Genomic DNA, 26,262 nt, shown 5'->3' with positions numbered 1-26,262 from the left:
GAACTAGCTTCTCTTTATTAGTAAGACATACGTGTTTTTAAATTTTTACTTATTTATTTCCTTGTTTTCTGGTAAAGACCAGAAGCATTTAAATTCAGAATGGTCTTTGGTAAAGCTCTAGGTAACAACCTAGGAAGATGGCTGTTGCAGCTTTGAAAAATTAACTTGCTAAAAAAGCAAATTGTCAGCAGCTGGCTTAAAGTTTTTAGTTTCTTTGTTTTTTAAGAACAAAATGCTAATACAGTTTTTTAACATGTTCTATCATTTAGGTTTATTTTGTTATTATCAAATATTCTTGCCTTTTAATGACAACAAATACAATTTCAGAAACTAAAGAACATCAAGAACCAAAGGTTCCAGAAAGTAACCAGAAACAATGGCCATCTAAGAGAAAGTCAGAATGTGTAAACCAGAATCCTGCTGCATCTTCAAATCAGTGGCACATTTCAGAGGTAATCTCAAAAGTTGCTACTTTCCTTTTCAAGTGTAGGATTGCTATTGTTCATAACGTGATGATCATGTTAAATGTTTTCTTCTTTTATTAAATTCTTGTGTACCATATTTAGTGGAGCAGTTTGCTCAAGTGTGTGGTTTTTTGTTTTTTTTTGCTTTTAATTCACAAAACAATGATCAGTAATAAAGGTTTAGTTTAGTAAGAATATATGTCAAGCTGAATTCTTTTCTGTTTTCAGTAGTATTTTTGGATGCTGGTAGACTGGGGCAGGGGTCAGCAAACTACAGCCTAGGAGCCAAATCTAGTTCCCAGCCTGTCTGTCTGTAAACAACATTTTATTGAAATACAGCCATACCTGTTTATTTACTTACTGTCTGTGCTTGCTTTTGAACTGTAACAGCAGAGCTGAGTAACTGCAGCAGAGACCACCTGGCCTGCAGAGCTGAAAATGTTTACTATCTTACCTTTTACAGAAAACAGTATGCAGATGGCTGAACCAGTGCAGTGCTGTACCAAGCATTTGACAATTTCCTATTGTCATCCTCATGGATAAAATAGAAAAATATAGACTAGATAATGTGAATTCATAATAGGTTGAATGATCATTCCCACTGGCTGGGCTCCATTTCAGAAGCAAGGATCTGGTAGAGAGCCGTACCTATATGTAGTCCATGGCCATACTCTTGTCATTATTACTTTTCAGTTGTATTCTAACTCAGCAGTTCTCAAATATTTTGGTCTTGGTGCCTTCTTTTATACCCTTAATTATCGAGGTTCCTAAAGAGCTTTGGGGGAATTCCCTGGCAATCCAGTTGTTAGAAGTCCGTACTTTCACTGCCAAGGGCCCAGGTTCAATCCCTCGTCGGGGAACTAAGATCCCACAAGCTGCACGACATGGCCAAAAATGGGGAGAAAAAGATCTTTGGTTTACGTAGGCTATGTTTATCTGTATTTGCTATATTAGAAAGTAAAGCCAATACATTTTAAAAATATTTACTTATTTATTAAAAATAACAAGAATAAATTTTTTACATGTGAATGTAGATACACTTAAAAATAAGTATTTTGTTTTATTGAGATATAATTGATATACAACATTATATTAGTTTTAGGTGTACAACATAATGATTCGATATTTGTATATTTGTATATACAGTTGACCCTTGTACAACATGGGTTAGAATTGTGTGGGTCCACTTATGCATGGATTTTTTTCAATAAATATGTACTATAGTACTACATGATATTTGGTTGGTTGATTCCGAGAATGTGGAACTGTGGATACATAGCGCCAACTGTAAACTTACATGTGGATTTTTGACTTCATGGGAGGTTAGTGCCCCTAATCTCCCAGTTGTTCAAAGATCAACTCTGTTGCAAAATGATCACCACAATAAGTCTAGTTAATATTCGTTACCATACATAGCTACAAATTTTTTTTCTTGTGATGAGAATTTTTAAGGTCTACTCACTTAGCAACTTTCAAATATGCAATTCAGTATTATTAACTATTGTCACCACGTTTTTCATTACATCCCCATGATTTATTTATCTTGTAACTGCAAGTTTGTACCTTTTGAACCTCTTCACCCAGCCCCGCTCCCACACACCCATCCCCACCCCCAGCAAGCACCAAACTATCTGTGAGCTTGGTATTTTGTTGTTGTTGGTTTTTTTTTTCCCCCATGTAAGATTTTACATGTAAGTGATACTATGCAGTATTTGTTTTTCTCTAGCTATTTCACTTAGTATAATGCCCTCAGGGTCCATTGGTGTTGTCACAAATGGCAAGATTTCATACCTTTTTATGGCTGAATAATATTCCGTTGTATTTATGTATTGCATTTTCTTTGTCCATTCGGCCATCAATGGATATTTAAGTTGTTTCCATTTCTTGGCTATTGTAAATAATGATGCTTTGAACATGAGGGTACAGATATCTTTCCAAGTTAGTGTTTTCCTTTTCTTTGGATAAATACCCAGAAGTAGAATTGCTAGGTCATATGGTAGTTCTATTTACATTTTCACCAACACTGCACAAGACTTCCATTTTCTCCACATCCTTGTCAACACTTCTTATTTCTTCTCTTTTTGATAATAGGCACTCTGACAGGTGTGAGGTGATAATCTCATTGTGATTTTGATTTGCATTTCCCTAATGATTTCCCTAATGTTGAGCATCTTTTCATATATCTGTTGGCTATTTATCTGTATGTCTTCTATGGAAAAATATCTAATCACCTCCACTGTCCATTTATAAGTTGGTTATTTGATTTTTGGTATTGAGTTGTAATGAGTTCCCTGTGGTGGTTTTTTTTTTTTTTTGGCTGTGTTGGGTCTTTGTTGCTGTGCACAGGCTTTTCTCTAGTTTGCAGCGAGCAGGGGCTGCTCTTTGTTGCTGTGCGTGGGCTTCTCATTGTGGTGGCTTCTCTTGTCGCGGAGCACGGGCTCTAGGTGCATGGGCCTCAGTAGTTGTAGCACACAGGCTCTAGAGTGCGGCTCAGTAGTTGTGACGCATGGGCTTAGTTGTTCCATGGCATGTGGGATCTTCCTGGGCCAGGGGTCGAACCCATGTGCCCTGCATTGACAGGCAGATTCTTAACCACTGTGCTACCAGGGAAGCCCCTCCTTGTGTATTTTGGATATTAACCTCTTATTGGATATGTGGTTTGCAAATATTTTTTCCCATTCCATGGATTGTCTTTTCATTCTGTTGATGGTTTCCTTTGCTGTGCAGAAGCTTTTTAGTTTGATGTAGTCCTACTTGTTTATTTTTGCTTTTGTCTTTACTTTAGGTGTCAGATCTAAAAATTCATTGCCAAGACCTGTGTTAAGGAGCTTACCACCTATGTTTTCTTCTAGAATTTTTATATTTTAAGGTCTTATATTCAGGTCTTTAATTCATTTTGAGTTAATTTTTGTGTATGGTATGAGAAAGTAGTCCAGTTTCATTCTTTTGCATGTGGCTGTCCAGTTTTCCCAAAACCATTGATCTGTGTGTCTGTTTTTATGACAGTGTCATACTGTCTTGAATACTATAGCTTTGTGATGTGGTTTGAAATCAGAGAGCGTGATGCCTCCAGCTTTGTTCTTCTTTCTCAAGGTTGCTTTGTCTATTCATGATCTTTTGTGGTTCCATATGAATTTTAGGGTTGTTCTATTTCTGTGAGAAATGCCATTGGAATTTTGATAGGGATTGCATTGAATCTGTAGATTGCTTTGGGTAGTTATGGTCATTTTAACAATATTCTTCCAATCCATGAACACAGAATATCTTTCCATTTATTTGTGTCTTCAGTTTCTTTCACTGGTGTCTTATAGTTTTCAGTATACAAGTGTTTCACTTACTTGGTTAAATTTGTTCCTAGGTATTTTATTGTTTTTAACGGGATTGTTTCTAACAGGTGTTTTTGGTGGAGTCTTTAGGGCTTTCTGTATGTAATATCATGTCTGCAAATAGTAACAGTTTTACCTCTTCCTTTTCAATTTGGATACCTTTTATTTCTGTTTCTTGTCTAATTCCTGTGGCTAGGACTTCCAATACCATGTTAAGTAACAGTGTGAAGAGTGGGCATCCTTGTCTTGTTCCTGATTTTAGAGGAAAGCTTTCACCGTTGAGTATGATGTCCGCTGTGGGCTTGTCATACATGGATTTATTATGTTGAGCTATGTTCCTTCTGAAAAATAAGTATTTTTCAAAACAAAATAATTACAGTGAAGAGAGTGATATTGTTTTATAATTTTTACAATTTCTATAATGGTTGGCTTAACAGAAGACTGGATTTCTTGTATCCACTTTTTTTTTTTTTGCGGTACGTGGGCCTCTCACTGCTGTGGCCTCTTCCGCTGTGGAGCACAGGCTCCGGACGCGCAGGCTCAGCGGCCATGGCTCACGGGCGCAGCCGCTCCACGGCATGTGGGATCCTCCCGGACCGGGACACGAACCCGTGTCCCCTGCATTGGCAGGCAGACTCTCAACCACTGCGCCACCAGGGAAGCCCCTTGTATCCACTTTTGCATTCAATCTATTTCACTATCACATGCCTTCTAGCCTTGGGAAAAGTCTAGTTTACATTCATGAAAGAATGAAAGTGAAAAAGGCAAATAATGTCCTAGTATGATCATGAAAATAGTTTTAACCTCTCAGACTCCAGGAAAAGATCTTGGGAACCCCTCTCTTTCTGCTATTTCTAGATCACTCTTTGAGAACTGTTGATCTAAGTAATGGAGTAGGTAACAAATGTTAGTTGAGAAGAATCCTGACAGGTTGAACCTTGGACAAACAGCATCTCCTCTTTTTTTCTTTTTAAAACTTGTAAACCGGTAGAATGGTAAAGGGACTTAAAACTGTTTATCTGTCATTAGGGAAATGCAAATCAAAACTGCAGTGAGACACCATTTCACACGCACCAAGGTGGCTGTAACTAAAAAGAGCCAGTAATAAGTGTTGATGAAGATGTGGATAAATGAACCCTCATACACTGCTGGTGAGAACGTAGAATGGTGCAGTCACTTGAAATGGTATGGCATAGCAGTATAACTCACCTCCACTGCTTCTTCTTGGGTCAAGGCAGAAGAGGACCATTCTGAGACCTAAATAAATGGTGATCACCTTACCAGAGTTGTTATGAGGTGCTAGTTGAGAAAATTTATACTTAAGAAAAAAATCTAAACGTGCCTTCTTAAAAGAGATTTCCTACTAGTAATTTTCCGCCTTTTACTCCTGGTTGCATGTGAGGTCTAGTTTTCCTCTGCCTGCTAGTTGCCCTCCAGGTTTGTATCTATATGCTGCTTCATTAACCACCAACTTGCATTGTTTCGCTATTCATAAAAATTGCTTTGTTCGCTTAGTTATTTTATGTTTATTCATGCATTTTTTTATGATTGTATCAATTATAGTGCTCATTATAACATATTTAATTCCTAAGAATTTTGGGGGGAAGATATTAAAAAGTAAAGCACCTATCATAATTACTAATTGTGCTTAATTTGAAATAAGAATGTCCTGAATTTAAAAAAAAAAATGGTATGGTAGTTCCTCAAAAGGTTACATACAGTTACCATATGATCCAGCAATTCTACTGCTAGGTATATACTCAAGGGAATTGAAAATATATATCCACACAAAAACTTGTACATGAATGTTCATGGCAGCATTATTCATAATTGTAAAAAAGTAGAAATAACCCAAATATCTATCACCTGGTGAGTCAATAAACAAATGTGTTACTCTGATTTTATTATTTCATTTTTTTATTCAATAATAAAAGTAATGAAGTATTGATAAATGCTATAGCATGGATGAACCTTGAAAACATGCTAAATGATGGAAACCTGTCACAAAAGGCCATATATTTTGTGATCCCTTTTATAAGAAATGTCTAGAATAGGCAAATCCATAGAGACAGAAAGTAAATTAGTGGTCGCCAGAGCCCAGGAGGAGTGGGGAATGAGAGCGACTGCTAATACAGAGCTTCTTCTCAGGATGATGAAAACGTTCTGTAATTAAATAGTGGTGATGATTGCCTACTCTTGTGAATATATTAAAAACCACTGAATTGTACCCTTAGGTAAAGAGGAAAAAACTAGGCAGTTTCTTGAGGTTGCTACTTCTCCAGCAGTCCTCAAGTAGAGGCTGTTTTTTTCTCCCATCTCACTTACCTACAAGCTCCCCGAAGCTATGTCCAGACCACTTCTTCTCTTGCCAAAACCCTGTCCTTTTGAGGCGCCTGCCTTCTGGATATGCTCTCCTGTCTTGCTCGTTGCCATCATCTCTGAACATCCTAGTGACTCCCCATCATTCTTTGAAAATATTACGTTCTGGATCACTTCTTTCAACTTCAACCCAACATCTATCATCACTTTTTGTTAGCTTCTTACCCCTATGTATCATTAGTCCTACACCTGGCCTCCAGATTCATAACTTCTTCCTCCCTCATGCCCGTTTTCTAAATGTCACCTTAGCTACCCATTCCTATATTCTCAATTCTGATCTCCAAAATCTCAAATGCAAACATCCCGGTCTATGAGTACAACCTTTCCACTTTCCTTGCTTAATAATCTTACTATCACAGATTCTTAATACCATCCTGACCACTAATCCAGATATATATATGAGGAAGTCTTAAAGGAAGTGGAAAATTTACCCAGGAAAAGAGATACAGTGGCCATGCTAGCTATCTTCAAAAACTCAAAGGATTGAAATGCAGAAAACAGTATAGATTTATCCACTGTGGATCTCCAGAGCATAATGTGGACCCAGTGGGTTGAAATTATAATATAGAAGCTGATTTAACCTAAATATCTGTGAATACTTGCTAACAGCTAAAGCTGTCCCCAAATTGAAGTAGAGGTAGTGAGCGCTCACTAATAGCGTTCAAGCAAAATGTGGTTTGCAGGAGTTGGCAAGCTTTTTCTGCAAAAGCTTAGTAAGCTTTGCAGGCCAGATGGTCACTGCTGCAACTCTTGAACTCTGTCATTATCTCATGAAAACAGCCACAGACAAGATGTAGGCAAATAGACATTGCTGTGTTCCAATAAAAGTTTATTTGCAAAAACAAGCAGCAGGCCAGATCCAGCCAATCTCTACTGTAGAGGATGTTCATTATTGCTTTGGGATTTGTATGAGATAAATTCTACAAGCTCTATGTCTTTTACAAGGGAGAAAGAAGAACACTAGATAGGTATTTGCCATTTCAAAGTTTGCTAAGTAATTAGTATTTGGTTATTTTCCCTCCAAACATAAAAATAAGGAATGATCTTACTGATTAAAGACTAGTTTTCTGAAGCACAGAATTACTTACTTAGATTATAAAAGTTCAATGCTAGTGATAGTAGCCCTAATGGGAGAGGATATTAGATCCTGTTTTGTTAAACAATGCTGTGTACCTTCCCTCTACTTGTAGTCCCTTTGAGGAAAATATAACAGGCTTCAAAATTTAGAGTAAAAGAGCTGTACTAAAAAGTTATTGAAAGTCTGGAACACATACGTCTACCTATTTTAGCATGCTTTTGTATTTTGTATGTTAATTTTCTTTTAGAAGTTATGTTTGTGAAACTGTTGAACAGGTGACTAATTTAAAAACCCGAAATCGTGATGTTTTTTATTTTGGTCTAGCAGAAACAAACCAGTTTTGAGCAACCTGCCCTTTCGGTTTCAAAGCAGTCGCCACCGATATCAACACCTAAATGGATTGACCCAAAATCTATTTGTAAGACACCCAGCAACAGTGTCTTGGATGATTATATGAACTGGTAATTACTTTTGGTTCTTTGCTTGGTACAATAGAAATAGCATGGGCTTCGGGGCCAAACAGATCTAGAGGTGGATCCCGCTCTTTTACTTTAAAGACTTTCCAAATTCATATTATTTTTCTCAGCATCAGTTTTTTCATCTGTAAAAGGGGAGGGGAAGGTGGCTACGATATATATATATTTTTTTTTTATAAATTTATTTATTCATTTATTTATTTTTGGCTGTGTTGGGTCTTCGTTTCTGTGCGAGGGCTTTCTCTAGTTGTGGCAAGCGGGGGCCACTCTTCATCGCGGTGCGCGGGCCTCTCACTGTCGCGGCCTCTCTTGCTGCGGAGCACAGGCTCCAGACGCGCAGAGCTCAGTATTTGTAGCTCACGGGCCCAGCTGCTCCGTGGCACGTGGGATCTTCCCAGACCAGGGCTTGAACCCGTGTCCCCTGCATTGGTAGGCAGACTCTCAACCACTGCGCCACCAGGGAAGCCCGCTACGATATATTTTTAAGGATTGTAATGAAAGTCTCTGTCATATTGTAATCTGTACCTACTACATATACTCTATACTTTTTATACTTACCTATAGGCAGTACCTTTAAATACTCCAAGTATGCAAAACTTCTTGATAATCATGCATTGCCACACGGATAACTCTCTGTAATTGAGAGAGAGATTTTAAAGGTTGGCATTCTTAGAGCGGGTAAAGTGTGGATACATTACATAGCAAAGGAGGTGTTAACTGGAGTGTGCTGGTCTCTGCTGGTGGTACAGCTCATACAGTTCTGGTGGTGTTCAAGACCGGAGCGGCGGGCAGTGAGGGATGAGTGAAGAAGTTGGTCGGTGTTGATTGACAGGAAACACAAGGGATGTTGAAAGGCAAATCGATGGCATTTCTAAGAAAAGAAAGAAAGGGATGTGGCATATCCTATAACTAGGGGCTATATTTTTAATGTCTTAGAGGATAACGGAAGTCCATGACGCCTTTTGCTTTTCATTTTCATAATGTAATCTTTGATCTTAATTAGAACTGGCCTTGGGGTTTTATAACCGAGTCTCTTTCCTACTTAATACAATTTTGCTATATATTACCTAATTTTATTATCCTTAGAATATTTTAAAGAATGACCGCTAACTAAACAAGGTATATAGTTATTTCTTGTGAGACTATTTATTGTCAACAAATACTTGTAGAATTCCTTTGTGCCAAGCACCATTCTTGGTGTTGAGAATACAACAGTGGACAAGACAAGCAAAGCATGAACGTGAGCTGAGCTGCTTTATGCTCAAAGGCCCAACTCCTCTGATGTAATTGGCTTTCACATACTTCCAGGAGGCTGTGTAGAACGTTATTGTTAAGAAGCGCTCATAAAATCTGTGATCAGCCATAGGCTGAGATTTGCCTTGGCTAAATTTTATAAAATAACCCCAACTCTGTATTTTAAATGACATCTTATTTATTTTAATAAGGATTTCTTGTCTGGGGACAAAAAATTACTTTCAGAAAGAACTGCCCCAAAATGAAATTTCTGGTGATGGTGTCTCTAGGATAAATAATTCAGATGTACTAGGAAAACTCATTTGGATTCTGTTTGATGTAACACATTTAAATGTATATCCACCATGCAAAATCTGAGTCAGAATCTTGTTTTCAAAGCTTTAATGTTTTAAATTTTGAAAAATACCTTTCCCAGTTTCAGGACTCCAGTTGTAAAGAACGACTTTCTACCTGCTTGTCAGTTGTCAACACCGTATAGCCACCTTCCCTATTTCCAGCAGCAACAGCAGCAAATACCCGTTACTCCACTTCAAAATTTGCAGGTTTGATAAGCTTTATTTATAATGATACATGTTAAGGTATGATCAGTTTCAAAGGTTTTATTTTTGCAGGATCTGGTTTTTAAGAATGGTGTTAAAGACTTGTCCATTCTTAGTCCCATTAGGCAAAACTCTTTTCTGCTATTCTCATAAAGGTGCCTTATGACTTTGAGAGGTTAGTTATTGAAGAAGCTAATGAAGCTTTTTTCACTAACTAGCCCGAAGTATCTAGTTTGGGTAGCTAGATAAAATTTCTTCTGTAATCTAGGCTATTTTTTATTCTGTTTAACAATGTAAACCAGCTGTTAGTAAGCAGCTTCATTTCACTGGCTGTTTAATATACAAGTAAATTTTTAAGAATATCAGAATAGCAATATGAGATACTACTAGAATATATTATAAAGTAGTTATTATAAAGTATTGACAAGGTAAAAAATTTTTTGCTGGTAAGGTATTGCCATCTGGGAAAAAAATTATTTAGAGACTCTCTCAACATCAATACTAAAATTTGTTTCTAATAACTATCTGAAAAACAGCTTAATATTGGTAGAAAGAATAGGCTTTGAAGGGAGACTGCCTGTCCTTGACTCTCGGCCTCACTACTTACCAGCTATGTGACCTTTTACAAGTTAAATAAACTCTTGTGCTCATTTCATCATCTTTAAAATGGGGGTAATAAACCTATCTACCCCATGGGATGATTGTGAAGATTAAATTAGTTAATATATACGTAGTTCTTACAACAGAGCCTGGTGCTTAGTAAATAATAAAATTTAGCAGCAATTGTTTAAATAAAACAGCAAAAAAAAAAAAACCCCAAATAAACCACAAGTGATTAACTAAACAAATCAAGAGATTAAAAAACTGGACGACAGAAAGTAGAACAATGGGTACCAGGGGCTAGAGGGAGAGAGGAATGGGGAGTTACTGTTTGAGGGGTGCAGGGCTTTTTCAGTATGAGGTGATGAGAAGTCCTGGAGGCAGGTGGTGGTAATGGCTGCACAACTGTGAACGTACTCAACCCCACTGAAGAGTATACTTAAAAATGGTTAAGATGTTACATTTTGTGCTATGTAAATTTTACCATAATTTTCAAAGTAATGGAATAAAAAATTTAGCCAACAGTAGAGTATACTAACTGTGGAAAGAGGTAATAGTGCTTTGAGGATTGACTCAGCAGTATAATAACTATAAAGGAGACAGAGCAGGTTGACCAGGTTTGCCCACATGTTCATTCAAAAAGCATTCGTTGAGCTACTAGTCATGCAGTAGTAGTTCAGCCTGTTTTGAGCTGAACTCTGAAAGCCAAGCAGACATGACCGAGTGAAGGGTCGAGGAGCCTTCTAGAAGAGGCCAGTGTCGGGAGGAAACTAAAGGAGGCCAGAGTGTGGCTAGAGCTCCTCAAGGGGCAGGGGTGACCCTGAGGGTTCTGCTGGGCCCTTTAAGTTTTGCCCCAAGAGGGACAGATAGGAAGCCGTGGCACAGGTTGGAGAAGGGAAGTGAAGTGACCTTAGATTAAGCGCCTTGCGGGATGTCCGGTGTAGGAAACTGAATGTCACATCGGCATTGAATCCGAAATAGGTCAGAATTACTTTATCTAATAACCTTCAGCAACTAGGGGGAAAGGCTATTGAAGGGCTTCCTTTCCTCTCAGAAATTTTCAGTTTAAGTAGGAGAGGAAGCTCCAAAAGCAAGAGAGGGGAGGGAGCAGTGAAGACTTGTGATGAAGTTACAACTCAATGACAAATAATGGGTACATGTTTCAAAGCCTGACACTTTCTTACAGAAAACATACTTCATGACTCAACAGTGTTGTTCAGCCCTAGATTAAAGAAATTAGAAACCGTATCTTTTATTATTTTCTTAACACCTTTATTGGAGTATAATTGCTTTACAATGTTGTGTTAGTTTCTGCTGTATAACACAGCGAATCAGCTATATGTATACATACATCCCCATATCCCCTCCCTCTTGAGCCTCCCTCACACCCTCCCTATCCCACCCCTCTAGGTGGTCACAAAGCACCAAGCTGATCTCCCTGTGCTATGCGGCTGCTTCCCACTAGCTATCTGTTTTACGTTTGGTAGTGTATATGTGTCCATGCCACTCTCTCACTTCGTCCCAGCTTACCCTTCCCCCTCCCCGTGTCCTCAAGTCCATTCTCTACGTCTGCGTCTTTATTCCTGTCCTAAAATGGTTCATCAGAACCATTTTTTTTTTTTAGATTCCATATATATGTGTTAGCATACGGTATTTGTTTTTCTCTTTCTGACTTTCTTCACTCTGTATGACAGACTCTAGGACCATCCACCTCACTACAAATAACTCAATTTCATTTCCTTTTATGGCTGAGTAATATTCCATTGTATATATGTGCCCCATCTTCTTTATCCATTCATCTGTCGATGAGCACTTAGGGTGCTTCCATGTCCTGGCTCTTGTGAATAGTGCTGCAGTGAACATTGGGGTACATACATGACTGTTTTTGAATTCTGAGAAGGCTTATCTTTTATGTTATGTAGAAGGAGGGCACGTGAGAAAGATTCTACCATTTGGGCTGTAAAGCAGGACTTAGTTGAATTGAGGTTTATTCAGACCTTGTTTCAACTTGGTTAATCGGCTAATCAGGCACTCTGTGTCTCCAGCTTCCTTGTCAGCTCAGAGTAAGTCCTCACACACTCCATCTGTTCAGAGCGTTTATAGGTCCACAGATGGTCTAGCATCAGGGAAGAGAGGGGAGGCGTGTTGTACATAGTACATCGGTTGAGAGTTTGCTGAGGAAGATGCTCAAGTTCAAAATAAGCAGCTTGTTGAATATCACCCAGCATAAAGGGGGCATCACTAAAACCTGCATTTGTCTGATTGACTCTGGAACTCTTAGCACCTCAGCATGCTGCTTCCTTTATAATGTAATGCCCCAGGAGAAAAAAATATATAGATAAAGCTGTGTGTTTATATACGTAAGTATGTAGGTAAAAAGGTTTGTGTAAGAAAAAAAAACAGGCAAGAAAGATGAAAAGCGATAGCTTGTGAGTTTGTGTGTTGGACATTAAGAGGGTTTTTTTCCCCCTTAGATTTTCTATTTATGTATTATGTTAAGAAGTAAAGGCAAGTTGGAAGGGGAGACTTTGGAACTTTGCCTATATATTAATTTAATAAGTTTATTTTTTTGACTAAAGTATGTAAATTGCTTCTTTAAAATATTGAACTACTGTGACATCTAATTAAGAGTTCAGATAGTTTCAGAATTGGAAGCATTTCACTGTACTAAATGCAAGCTAGTTTCTCAGGCATGTTCTCTGAACATTTGAATCCTTATCTATTTTAATGGTTTAGATTTCAGCATCGTCTTCAGCAAATGAATGCATTTCAGTTAACGGAAAAATGTATTCCATCCTGAAGCAGCTAGGAAGTGGAGGTTCAAGTAAGGTAGGTGTCCTGAATATTTAAGGAACGGGTAAAAATATTTTAAACTTCCCTCTCTTTGTCTTTTTACCTTTTGAGGCCTTTTTTCTTAACTTCTAGGGGCCTGTATTTCCCTTGAGCCAAAAACTCCTTCTCATCCCCTTCTCCCATCCCTTCCCCCCATCCCCTCCCCTCAACAAATGGCATATTTCTTTAGACCCACCTCTTAATTTCAGTTCCCTGCTCTTCCCTCCAATGTCCTATGATTCCATATTTCTTCTCTAAATAACATTAACGTTGACTTGGGGGTGGCAAATGACAGCTTCGTATTATCACCAGAGTCTTTCTAAAAGTGAGTCAGACTGTGATGTGAATAACTGCTATGCCTAGGGTGATTCAGCAAGGTATTTGATTAATGGGTTTTGTTTTGTTCTGAGTTTTTCTTTTCAGAAACAGAATTTAGCAACACATGAATTTCTAGATTTGGAGTAGATCATTTCCTAAATTTATCTGAGTTCTAAATGTATGTGGTTCTAATTCTCTGGCTGGAAGGGATCTCAAAAGAGTTGTCTAAACTTCCTATCTTCAATTCTTCTCATTTTGTTCACTTAAATCCACTTAAATCAGATTTTTACTTTTACCTTCACTATTCACCAAGCAATTGTTATCAAAATCACTAATGACCTCCATGTTTTTGCCAAAACTAATTGTTAGCCTTGAGTGTGGGTTACCTAGCAATTGGCACAGTTGAGTTTTCTTTCCTCACTGAAGCTTTTTTTCCCACTCGGCCTCTTTCAGTGTTCCTCCTGGCCAGCGACCGTTCCTTCTCTGTCCTCCTCATATCCCTGATCTGAATGGTGCAGAGCCCCTGAGCTCAGTTCTTGGCCTCTTTTCTTCTCTCTCTAAACTCACTCACTCCCTTGGTGTTCTCATCCACTCTCGTGGTTTCATGTACCATGTACATGCTGACAATTCCCAAATCTGTATTTCCAGCTCAGACTTCTCCTTTGAATTCCAGGCTTACGTATCCAATTTGACTGCTCAGCATCTCTTTAAGTATAGATACTTAAAACTTAATATGTCCCAAGCCTAACTGCTGCTTCATAGTCTTTCCCATTTCAGTAAACGGCAGCTTCATCCTTCCAGTTGCTGGACCAAGCAGCCTGGGGTCGTCACTGACTGCACTTTCTCTCGACATTCACCCAGCCAATCATCAGTCTTACTGGTTCTACCTCAAAGTCTGTCCACAATCTGACTGTTCCTCACCACCTCCACTATTACCCCTTCGGCCAAAGTAGCTTCATCTTTTCACCTGAACTGTTACAGTCGCCCTCTAACTAGTCTCGCTGACTCAGTCCTTGCTCTCCTGGCCTATTTTAGCATAAGAGTCGATTTTCCTCGATACCCTCACATCTTTGCTCTAGTGTCTTCTCAATCAGTGCTTCCTTGACCATGCTCTACAACCCCAACTCCTACCTTCCAGTTGCCAGCAAGCTCCGTTCCCCTCTCCGGCTTTATTTTTCTCTGTAGCTCATCTGCTAATATGCTCTGTAATTGACTTATTTGGTTTTGTTGTTTGTGTCCCCTTGCACTTGAATGTGAGTTCCATCAGCGTAGGGATGTTTGTCTGATTTGCTTACCAATGTTTGCTCCGTTATCTAGAACAGTGGCTGGAAAAATAGCAAACACTGATGTGTTTGTTGAATGAAAAGCCCTCCTCAGCTGTTTTGCTACTCTTAAGTTGTTAAAGATGATACATGAAACACAGCCTGTTTGGTTCATTTTAAGTTTTATTATAATTTTTTAAGCCAGCTGACAATAACTAGACTTGCTTAAGATGTCTTGTTAACTTACTATAAATAAGGTGTATACATTACCATGTTTAGCAGTTGTTCAATAATATTAATTTCTGTGTACATTTCCTTTGTTCTCTTCCTTGCCTTACATTTTAGGCATGGGAATAAAAGGACGATGGAATTGATTTTTACCAACATATTTATTTATTTAGTAGCTGTTTTCAGAAGATGTACAATAATCTTAACAGTGTTTTAAACATTTTTTTCCTTGGAGGATAATGAAAATGTAAGCTTACTTAAGTCAAGGGCCAAGTGATAAAGCTATAACTGACCCATATTTTCTTAGTGCGATTGAATTATTATTTAATTATTATGACGGCGTTGTTGACAAAATCATCACGCCTCAGGGAAAAGAGGGTAACATGCTTTATGAAACTAAATTGTTCATGCTGTCTATGCTAGAGTTTAGACAGTGACCAACTTATACCCTATTAAGAGCATTTAGAAAATTCATGGGGCTAGTGGGAATGTTCAAAGCACTAACCTTTCTAGGTCTTTCATTAACTTTCCATGAAACTGACAGATTCTAACTCTGACACTATAAGGCTGTTTACCTCACACAAAATGGCTTTCTGCTGTTTTAAAATTACTTTTCTTCCTTGCTACTTTCTGCCGCTTCTTGCCCTATCACTGTTTTATGCCCCTCCTCCTCTAATTTGCTTTCTGTGCAAGTAAAACGAGTAATACTTTGTTAGAGTTTTGTATTTAAAATGCAGGTAACTCAGCTGTACCTGACAGACTCTGCTTAACAGTGCACTTGAAATGCATGAACCTCATCTACGCCTTGGCTCTTTTCTCACTTCTTGCCAGTATCTGCTGGACAGTCATGGTTAATGGCTTTTAAATAAATGATGTTTTACTTCGGTGGGTGCAAGGAGATAAATGAATGTAATTTTTCTTGCTTACACTAGCATTTTGTATCTGAATTCTTGCATTTTAGAAGCCCCATCCCCGTTGCACGTTTGCTGAAAGTTAGACACATTAGAAGTGTTTTCGAAATGTACGATCTACCTCATCAATACTGCTTAGAAGTTGACTGTCATTATAGCCAGAGCAATTTGACCTGGACCTCAATATGCTGACAGGAGCATCTTGTTCCTGTCAACTTGATTTTGAAAATTGGACCTGATCTACTTTTTACAGCCGAGTATACTGATAGCTTACAATTAGTACCTATTTTAAAATATTCTCGACCACGTGAATGAAATTGTCAACTCCAGGCACAATGGAATAAACACCATCTGTGCAATGAATTATCTTTATTACAGCCCTTAGTCTTCCTTAGCATTTTTTAATGTCTTTTTCTGGTTGCAACATCTAACAGAGTGTTATGAATGTATATGAAATTTAAATTACCTTTCTTATACGTAGATAGGGCAACTACCTATGCCCATTGTCATAGGGAGTTGAGAATGTACTGTTACTCTCCTAACATGCTTTTTTTCCTTCTATACTCAAAATAAGCCCAGACATTTTAAATTATTCACATCAATAATCCTTAATCTAAGATTTTATCTATTAATGTAGAAATATTGTGGCAGTATGTAAATAGTGTATTCTAACCTTTTTCATTTGTTCTACTTTATAGGTATTTCAGGTGTTGAATGGAAAGAAACAGATACATGCTATAAAGTATGTGAACTTAGAAGAAGCAGATAGCCAAACAATTGATAGTTACCGGAATGAAATTGCTTATCTGAATAAACTACAACAACACAGTGATAAAATCATCCGACTTTATGATTAGTAAGATTTTTTTTTTTCATTTAAAAAGAAGACTTTTTTTGGCTCTAATTCTTAAGATAAATACTTTGTAAATCTTAGTAGTATAACCTAACCATTTATTGTTTTATTGTTTTTGTTTGTTTTTAATGGCAGTGAAATCACAGATCAGTACATCTACATGGTAATGGAATGTGGAAATATTGATCTTAATACTTGGCTTAAAAAGAAAAAATCCATCAATCCATGGGAACGCAAGAGTTACTGGAAAAATATGTTGGAGGCAGCTCACACGATTCATCAACATGGTATTTTAAAATCTCTTCGTATGTAAAATTAAACTATTCATTAGTGGTGCTATCTTAGAGAAATACACCTATAATTTTTAGGTATTGGTTATTGGCACCTTTAGGCTAGATAAACTAAATATTTGGAAGTTTAATAAAGATGAAGGGACAAAACCATTTCTTTACAATGCTGTTAACAGGGACTTCCCTTGGGGCGCAGTGGTTGAGAATCGCCTGCCAATGCAGGGGACATGGGTTCCAGCCCTGGTCCGGGAAGATCCCACGTGCTGCGGAACAACTGAGCCCGTGCGCCACAACTACTGAGTCCACACGCCGCAACTACTAAAACCCGTGCGCTCTAGGGCCCATGCTCCGCAACAAGAGAAGCCACGGCAATGAGAAGCCCGCGCACCGCAACAAAGAGTAGCCTCCGCTCGCGGCAACTAGAGAAAGCCCGCGCGCAGCAACGAAGACCCAACACAGCCAAAAATAAATTAATTAATTAAAAAAAAATGCTGTTAATGAGAGGATATAGTGCATGAACTCAAATCCCCACATCCATAAAGCATGCATAATAGGAAATGTATCTTTGTCAGTATTAACATAGTCCATAATCCTGGGTCTCCAAATACTTGGATTATAGCAGATATGAGACTGGGGTTCAGGTATCCTAAAAATCTGAGATTTTTTTTCACTTATTCTCCTAGTTGTTTTGTATTGTGTACCTTGTATGGGAGTTGGTTTTACTTTTTTTTTTTTAACTGTTAGCCCTACATTCTGGGTTGGCTTTCACCTTACTTGGCCTTGGTTCTTTTTATGGCTTCTTTGCCTTTACCTTTTCCTTATTTTAAATAACTGATAATGTAGGTAATTGTAAATCGTCTCCTTGTGTCTCCCGTGCTGTAAGTTAAAAGATAATTCACCAGTGTTGAAGATCAGGCTGTAGGGATGGATATGTGAGGAGCATTAGGGTCCTACCACCTGGCAGTGTAATTTACAGTGCTCTCTCTTGGGCAGTAAATCACAGTGGTTGTTAAGAGGATAAACTCTGAAGCCAGACTGCCTGGGTTCAACTCATGACACTGTTACTTAGGCTGTGTGACCTTGAACAGATTGCTTAAACTCTGCCTTAGTTTCCTCAGCTAAAAGTGGGGATAATAATAGTACTTAACCTCAGCATTGGTATGAGGGTTCAATGATTCAATACAAGCGACAAACTTCAAATAGTGCCTGGCACGTAGCAAGTGCTGTACGTTTGTAGTATACATTAAAAGTGAATATTTAATTTGATTGACTAATTAAAGGAATCAACTCAGCAGATTGTGAAATTTTTTTGTACTTAGGATGTTTAGCATGGTCTAATATTATCATGGATTTTTATTTTGAAGGTATTGTTCACAGTGATCTGAAACCTGCTAACTTTCTGATAGTTGATGGAATGCTAAAGCTAATTGATTTTGGAATTGCAAACCAAATGCAACCAGATACAACAAGTATTGTTAAAGACTCTCAGGTAATGAATGGCTGGTTACCACACAGTAGAGTTCAATTCCTTTTCACCTTTGAGGTATTATTCTGCTAACGAGGATTTTATTTTTCCCTACTTCATTTTTCAAAGGGTTTGAAGCCTTTTTACAAGAACAGATATTATAACTATAAAGAACAAATTAATCACATGATTAAGACAATTTTAGTATAGAAAGTCAAGATCCGGTAGAAATATATCCGGCAATTTGGAATGATTTTCCTATAGCTGAGGTAGAGAAGCAGTGACACCTGCCTTGGAAATCATCTCGGTCATTATCTAAAGTTCACCTGAAACTTTGTCTCAGTTTCCTGGTAGCAACCAAAGAGAGAATTGCAGTTTCATGTTTTTCATTGTCCATGAGGTAGAATGATTTCACTCTTCCAGAGAAGTAAAGCTTTCCCTATCACTTACATTTGGAAGAAAATTCTTAATTGGGCCTTCATATTGGAGACACCATAATAAATATACTCACTGCGTTTTTATAATAGGATATGCAATAGCAATCTTAATAAATTTGTCCCCATAAAAACTGAGGTGATGACAACCAAAGAATGACTAAAAATAATCCTGCTTGGGGCCAAGACGGCGTGTTTCATGTATACAGATTGCTGACGTGGATCTTCCTTAATCCTAGCAGTAAAACTGGATTCTTTTAGGAGTAGATGGGCAGCATGCCCTTCAAACAATTCTATTTGACAATCGCTTCTTTCTATATCAAAAATATGGCTGAACATTTAGTTGTAAATCAGCTTGACGATATCGTCTATGGTGAGGCTCTAAAGTATAGGTATTCTGTGTTTGAAAGCAGAATCATTTTAGAATAAAATGAATGCAGTGTAAGGTTGGCATACTCCTGCTGTGGAAAATCTTGCATAATGCAGACACCCATCTCATCTCTATTTGGACATGGGCCCAGGGAGACAAAGCTAGATTTTTGGTTGGTTGTTTGGTTTATTTAAAAATGTGTTCTGGGGCTTCTCTGGTGGCGCAGTGGTTGAGAGTCCGCCTGCCGATGCAGGGGACACGGGTTTGTGCCCCGGTCCGGGAAGATCCCACATGCCGCGGAGCGGCTGGGCCCGTGAGCCATGGCCGCTGAGCCTGGGCGTCCGGAGCCTGTGCTCCGCAACGGGAGAGGCCACAACAGTGAGAGGCCCACTTAGCGCAAAAAAAATAAATTAAAAAAAAAAAAAAAAAGTGTTCTGGGTCTATTCCAGCACAGAAATGAGCAACTGATCAATTCCTTCAAAGTTTATGGCCATTAATATAATTTTATCCCGGAAAGATTTATGGTTGCTGCCCACCATAAGAAATAGCTCAGCATTCTGTAAGGAGTCAATTATTTTTATTATGAATCTAATTTATTTTGCTGGAATTGTGAAGAAATTTATGTCTTAATATTTTTCTCAGTTATTAGAGTTTCTCAAATATATTAACTGAAACCTGTAACTATCCAAGTTGCCAAAAATCTGGCATTCGTGTTTTAAAAAATCTAAAGCAGAATGAAGTATTTTCATTGATTTCTGTGTTTTCTGTGATTTGGCAAGTAGGTTGGTACGGTTAATTATATGCCACCAGAAGCAATCAAAGATATGTCTTCCTCAAGAGAAAATGGGAAATCCAAATCGAAGGTACTGTAAGGTTATTTACATACCATTTCTCTGGCGCAAATAGGGAATGGGCTAGTCTCTGAATGAAATTAACGGATAACTGAAAAGTTATTTCTTTAAGTTCTAAAACTTTTTAGGCCATTACAGAGACCTTGCTTTATTAAGCAAACTGTCATGGGATTCAGTTTCACTTTTCTTTATTGATTTGATATTGTTCTTTTAATATTGTGCTTTTAATATGGTGATGCCTCACAATGTGCTCCTATAAGAAATGCACACAGGATGTTTTTTGAGTTTTAAAAGTAAAGAAAAAAAATAAGACTAAATTAGCTCTGATACGGGCACCTTAAATTAAATAGCAGTGAACTGATAACCTTTGTTTCCTTTCTGATTCTTAAATTTTATTTACCATTTCTTCATTTGTTAATTTTCTGTTTCCAAGAACAACTCTAGTAGGTAATATTCCCAGGTACCTTCCCACTTTTCTTATTTCACCACCTCTGTGAGCTTTTGTGTTAGCCTCGTTGGTGCCCCTTGCTGGGTCCATTCTGCCTGCCATGGTGCCTCTGGCTCCCAAGCTAATCCTTCTTTCTCTATACCAGTGTCTTCAAATGGATGCAAGCACACACCGCTGTGCAGTACCTGCGTTCAAGTCATAGATCTGCCTCTTTATCAACTGTCTTTGTGACTTAACTTGCCTAGTTTCTTCATCTGCAAGTTAGGCTTGCACACAGTACCTATTTTAAAAGTAATCGAGGATTAAATGAGAAAGAATATAGAGCACTTAGTGCATTGTCCAGCTTGAAACAATTGCTTAATAAATGTGCTTTCATTTACTAAATTATATTTTCCTTCCTAGGAAATTGTGGCTTCTAAATATCTTTTCAAATAGCTGGCATAAAATTATGCCAAATAGTCTTATAAAAATTCTTTTTATACCTCTTTAGCTTCTCCTTTTCTTTTAATACTTAGATTTGTCTTTCTCTTTTTCTTGATTAGACTTGCCAGGGTTTTGTTAATTTTAAAGAACCAGGTCTTCATTTCATTTATTAATTCTATTTTCATTTGTCTTCTAATTAATTTCTGCTTTTATCTTTGTTATTTATATTCCCTTTAGGTTTCTCCTCCCAGCTTCTGCATTTAAATAATTGCTAATTTAATTTTAGTATTCTTCCTTATAATTAAAACATTAAAACTGAATTTTACTTTGAGTTTTACTTTAGCTGCTACTTCTAGCTTTTATGGTAGTGTTTATTTTCATTAATTTCCAAAATTTCTAATTTCAGTTTTAAAATTGTTTCATTCTTTGTTACTTTAAAATAAAATTTACTTTGAACTACATGTAGTGTTCAGATTCTTTTCAGTTATCAACTCAGTTCTTAAATAGGTAGTATTGGTCAATCTCAACTAGTGATTCTGAATAGAAGATAAATTTTTATCCCAACATGGGAGGTAATCCTTGTTATGGAAGAGTTCAAAGCCCCTCCCAGTCTCACTCTGTTCTCGAATTGCTTTCCGGTGAACAGGCTTGGCCATCTGGGGCTCCTGTTCTGAGGTCTGCTGGGCCCATTCATTACTCCTCTCTCCTCTCTGCTTCAAATGCCTCTACCACGCACGACCTGTGGCTGTGGGTAGTTTGTCTCCATTCACGTTCCGCTTTTATTTTAAATATTTTCCATATGTTTACGGTTTCGCTACCAGGCTGCTCTGTCTGTCTTATCTGGGGCTTTGGAGAGTTTGAAAACTACACGGCCACAGCCATTTTTCCAGAATCTGAAATTTTTTCTAATTCATGATTTAGTATCTAGAAATGGACTTATATTTCCAAGTGGTTAAATTGGAGGAAGAGGAGGTTATTTTTTATTAATTTTCAGTTTTCTTTGTGTTCAGATAACGGGATCTGTTCTATCTGTCATGTTCTGAATGGCATGTTTAAATCTGCCCTCCTTCAAAGAATTTAATACAATTTTTGCTTTATGTAGTTCTATTAAATGTAGTTTCAGTGCATAGAAGTTCATAACTGTCATCTCTTCTTGGTTGATTGTACCTTTTATCACTGTAAAATGGCTTTCTCTCTTCTGTTAGAAGCATGTTTCCATGTTCTCTTTTTCTAATATTAATGTTGCTGTCTCTGCTTTCGTTTCCTTTTTTTCTTTCTTTCTTGCATTTGGTTATAGATGTCCATTTCTTTTTTCCTTGTACCTTTCTGTGTCATTAGGTTTAGATTAATCCTTTGTGTAGAGCATGTGGTTACATTTTGTTTTAATGCATATTGAGTATCTTTTAAAAGAGGAATTTAGCCATTCTCATTTATTATGCTCACTTCTGCGTTTGGTCTTAATCATGTTCTTTTAAAAGTCAAAAGCATAATTATGTTATAGTATCACATTATTTCTAATGAGATTATTTAATACAAAGAATATTTAATAATAAGTAATACTTATTGAGTACTTACTATATCAGAAACTATTCTCTATGCCTACCCATATCTCATGGTTACATCATTTAAGGCCCATGACAACGTACTTTTGTTATTTCTGTTTTAGAGATGAGGAAACAGAGACATGTAGAATTACTAGCTAGTGATAAGACCAGGATTCAAGCCCAGCCCAGCCCAGTCTGGCTCTATAGTTTGTGTTCTTAAGTTTAAGATAGCTCAACTTAAATAACCTTTTTAAAATCTATACGTATTTATATATTATGAATTTATATAAAAACTTATTTTAATTCAGTAATTTTGGGGAAAACATGTAAATTTAAAATGTGCACTTAGGGTTTTTAGTTTTGTGTTTGCACGGGCTGACAAGAATGTAATATTTTGTTTCGGTTGAAATATTTTGATTATGAGTTTGTTGAGAGATTTAAACGGAAGTTCATTTCTTTTGATAAAATAACCAAGTGTAATCAAAATGAGAAGAGGATGTTTTGTCATGAACATAGTCTAATGCTTGGACATTTATTGAGGTTTAGTTATGCTTTTAAATATTAGGGTGTGTGTGTATAATATTTTAATTTTATGTTAAAATAACAATAACTTCTTCTTCTTCTTCTTTTTTTTTTTTAACTTAGATAAGCCCCAAAAGTGATGTTTGGTCCTTAGGTTGCATTTTGTACTACATGACTTACGGGAAAACACCGTTTCAGCATATCATTAATCAGATTTCTAAGTTACATGCCATAATTGACCCTAATCATGAAATTGAATTTCCTGATATTCCAGAGAAAGATCTTCAAGATGTGTTAAAGGTAACATTAATAGTATATACATATAGAAGAACTATATTTCATGTAGTACTTAATTGTTTACTTAAAGAAATAGCTGAGGAAGTTCTCTGGCAGTCCAGTGGTTAGGACTCAGCACTTTCACTGCCATGGCCCGGGTTCAATCCCTGGTCAGGGAACTAAGATCCCACAAGCCGCATGGCACACCCAGAAAAGAAAAAAGAAAGAAAAAGAAATAGTTGAAATGATTGGAATTATGTAACTGGCTTAGATATAACTGAGAGGTCTATTGAGAGGAATTGCTTACTGAGTTAGTTTTTAAAGATGTGTTAAGTTCACTTTGAAGGTTTTTAAAACTTGTGAATACTTGGAGATTTTGCAAAAATGACGTGTAAAATAATTTTGTCATTTCTAAGTAGGCTCTCTAGAAAGCAACTTCTGTAATATGATGCAGTCTGGGAAAATACTGTATCAGTATTGCATAAGAAAACTTGCTTCGTCTTTTAAAAAATTTATCTTTATTTTTGTAGTGTTGTTTAATAAGGGACCCTAAACAGAGGATCTCCATTCCTGAGCTCCTGGCACATCCATATGTTCAGATTCAAACTCATCCAGGTACTTCTTTAAAAATAAGTTTATTACCAGATTGCTAATATAAACAGCCTTCTGGCTGCTCTCCTCCTGCCTGCCTCCTTCCTTAAGGATATTCCTTAATGCTAAATACTAAAATAAATGAGATCACCTTTCTCTACCTGCTGGCATTCATTTTTACCTATCCTAGGTAAGGGGCTATGATCAGTGATAAGTTATAAGAATGCCAGTTATTGTGCTTTTAAACAGAATACATATTTATATATGAACTTATATTTTTCTTATTTGATACCAGTGTGCTATTGATTATATATATTATTTTACAGGGAACCAGATGGCTAAGGGAACCACTGAAGAAATGAAATATGTTCTGGGCCAACTTGTTGGCCTGAATTCTCCTAACTCCATTTTGAAAACTGCTAAAGTATGTCTATTCTTTGTCTACACTAATTTTAATCGTTTTGTATAATTTAGTGAGTTAGACACTTAAACAGGTAATGCAAAGGAAAGTTGGCCCAATCATCAGATCAGCTATGAAGTGTGGTTCTGTATTTAGATACTTAACATGTACTTTTTGACAAATATAGATTTATTTGATTTATATTCTTATTGTGCAGACAGCACAATTGGAAATGGATTGTCATATAGGGTGCACTGAGAAGACTGCTGTTGGGTCTCAACTGGAATAAATTCAATAAGGAATCTTAAATCGACACCACTTTTAACACAGCTTTTGAATTCATTTTTTTCTAGCCAACTTTATTTTTAAACCATCGTAGAGAAATCACAGTACTTGTCACATGTAATGACTTCTGTGAGGCTGTATATAGCAGTCAGTACATTTCTCAAAGCAAATGTCTCAACTCTTTTAGTCTCCCAATGCCTCTTTATATCATAATTTTTTGGATCTCACTGACATCAAACACCTAGTCATTTCCAGAACACTAGGTATGCTTACTGACTTCAGTTACTAGTTATATATTTCAGTTATAACATTATTGTAGAATTATGGGAGCTTAAACTAAAATCACTGTTAGCTCTATGGATAGGGATAACACCAATCTAAGATGTTAAGAACTTGGATACAGTTTTGGAGGAATTTACTATATATTCACCATTATATTTGTATCCATATGATATAAGGTAAATTTTTTCTTAAATTTTCTCAAGTTCTGATAGCTAAATCAATGGCTTTAGGAATTGAAATTGGACAAAATTTGTTTTGTAATTTTTCTCTATGTTTCGTATCTCTATGTTTTAAATTTCTACCAGTGTATTGTTTAAAGCCTTTTATAAATAAAACTGAGGTGGGTTACCTTTATCACTAAGGTTATGTGTTCCTTGATGGCAAAGATATCTTTCATCTTCATAAATTAGATGTTGGCTTAGCCTTAAGTCCTTTACTAAATATGTAGATTTTAATATAGCTAATTATACTTATTTGTATAGCAGTTGTATTTTTTTTTTAATGTCTTCCATTCTTTAGTTTAAATATCAGCTGAAAGTATATTTCCTGATGAGTGTATTTTACAGTATAGGAATTTATCTAAGACTGGCTTTATTTAAGAAAAAGTAAGGTATCTTGTAATAACCTATAATGAAAAAGCACATGAAAAACAATATATAGAGAGAGGGATAGATAGATACAAATACAGATACAGATATAGATATAGATATAATCTGAATCACTTTGCTCTACACCAGACAGTAACACAATATTATAAATCAGCTGTACTTCAATTTTTAAAAAAAGAGTTTTGCTATGCAATATTGTACATCAACTATACTTCAATAAAAATAAACAATTTAAAAAGAGGTTTGTTGAAACAGAGAAGAAAAAGAAAAAGTAAGGGAGATTCAGAAGGCCTTGAGGATGCATATATATGCTTATAAATAGCTATGTTACATTTTTCTTACAGAAAGATTGATCTGCATCGCATGATTGCTGATTCTTAGGCCAAGCCAGCTGTTTAAAAATTTTTCATTATCTCCAATAGTGTATAAAATAATTTCCTAATTATAAGAACAAGGGAGAAATTTGTTACATATTAGAAGATGTGGAGTTAAACCTTTGTTAATCTGATATGGTAATACATTGAATTTTAAAAGTTATACATCGGATGTGTGTTTTTAATTTCAGACTTTATATGAGCACTATAGTGGTGGTGAGAGTCATGATTCCTGTCCATCATCCAAGACTTTGGAAAAAAAATGGGGAAAAAAATGATTTGCAGCTCATAAACTGTCAGGTATCACCTGTAAAATACATTGGACTGTTATACTCTTGATTCTGTGTGGAAATCTACTCCTGAAGACAACTTCACTCTGAAATGTCATTGGCAGAAAAATTCAGTGGATTATCCTCAAAAGACAACTGTAAAAAACCACTAGTGACACTGTATGTATTAAATTGTAGAATTGTTTTTTCTTTTGTGCTTCCCTGTAAATCTAATCTATTTGGTATCATTTTCACACTTGGAATAGTGGGTGAAAAGTGGAAATATTTTCTGAAGAACTATGTAAATAGG

The 26,262-nt window shown here is 36.7% G+C and overlaps 1 protein-coding gene across 1 annotated transcript in view; it reads left to right on the top strand.

The window, feature by feature from the left end:
- Positions 1-25,961, top strand: part of TTK (TTK protein kinase) — a 39,568-nt gene extending 13,607 nt beyond the window's left edge. Inside the window, exons 10-22 of the mRNA XM_065888993.1 lie at positions 328-464; positions 1,819-1,827; positions 7,572-7,708; positions 9,393-9,519; positions 12,853-12,945; positions 16,366-16,523; positions 16,656-16,807; positions 18,175-18,299; positions 19,862-19,942; positions 22,991-23,167; positions 23,674-23,758; positions 24,061-24,158; positions 25,875-25,961. Of these exons, the coding sequence (XP_065745065.1) occupies positions 328-464; positions 1,819-1,827; positions 7,572-7,708; positions 9,393-9,519; positions 12,853-12,945; positions 16,366-16,523; positions 16,656-16,807; positions 18,175-18,299; positions 19,862-19,942; positions 22,991-23,167; positions 23,674-23,758; positions 24,061-24,158; positions 25,875-25,961 (1,466 nt within the window). The remainder of the gene's footprint in view (positions 1-327; positions 465-1,818; positions 1,828-7,571; positions 7,709-9,392; positions 9,520-12,852; positions 12,946-16,365; positions 16,524-16,655; positions 16,808-18,174; positions 18,300-19,861; positions 19,943-22,990; positions 23,168-23,673; positions 23,759-24,060; positions 24,159-25,874) is intronic.
- The last annotated feature ends 301 nt before the right edge of the window (positions 25,962-26,262 follow it).

This window comes from Phocoena phocoena, chromosome 12 (assembly GCF_963924675.1).
Source record: "Phocoena phocoena chromosome 12, mPhoPho1.1, whole genome shotgun sequence".
Taxonomy (NCBI): domain Eukaryota; kingdom Metazoa; phylum Chordata; class Mammalia; order Artiodactyla; family Phocoenidae; genus Phocoena; species Phocoena phocoena.
Note: the sequence above shows the minus strand (reverse complement) of the source record. Positions and strands in the feature narration are given on the sequence as shown.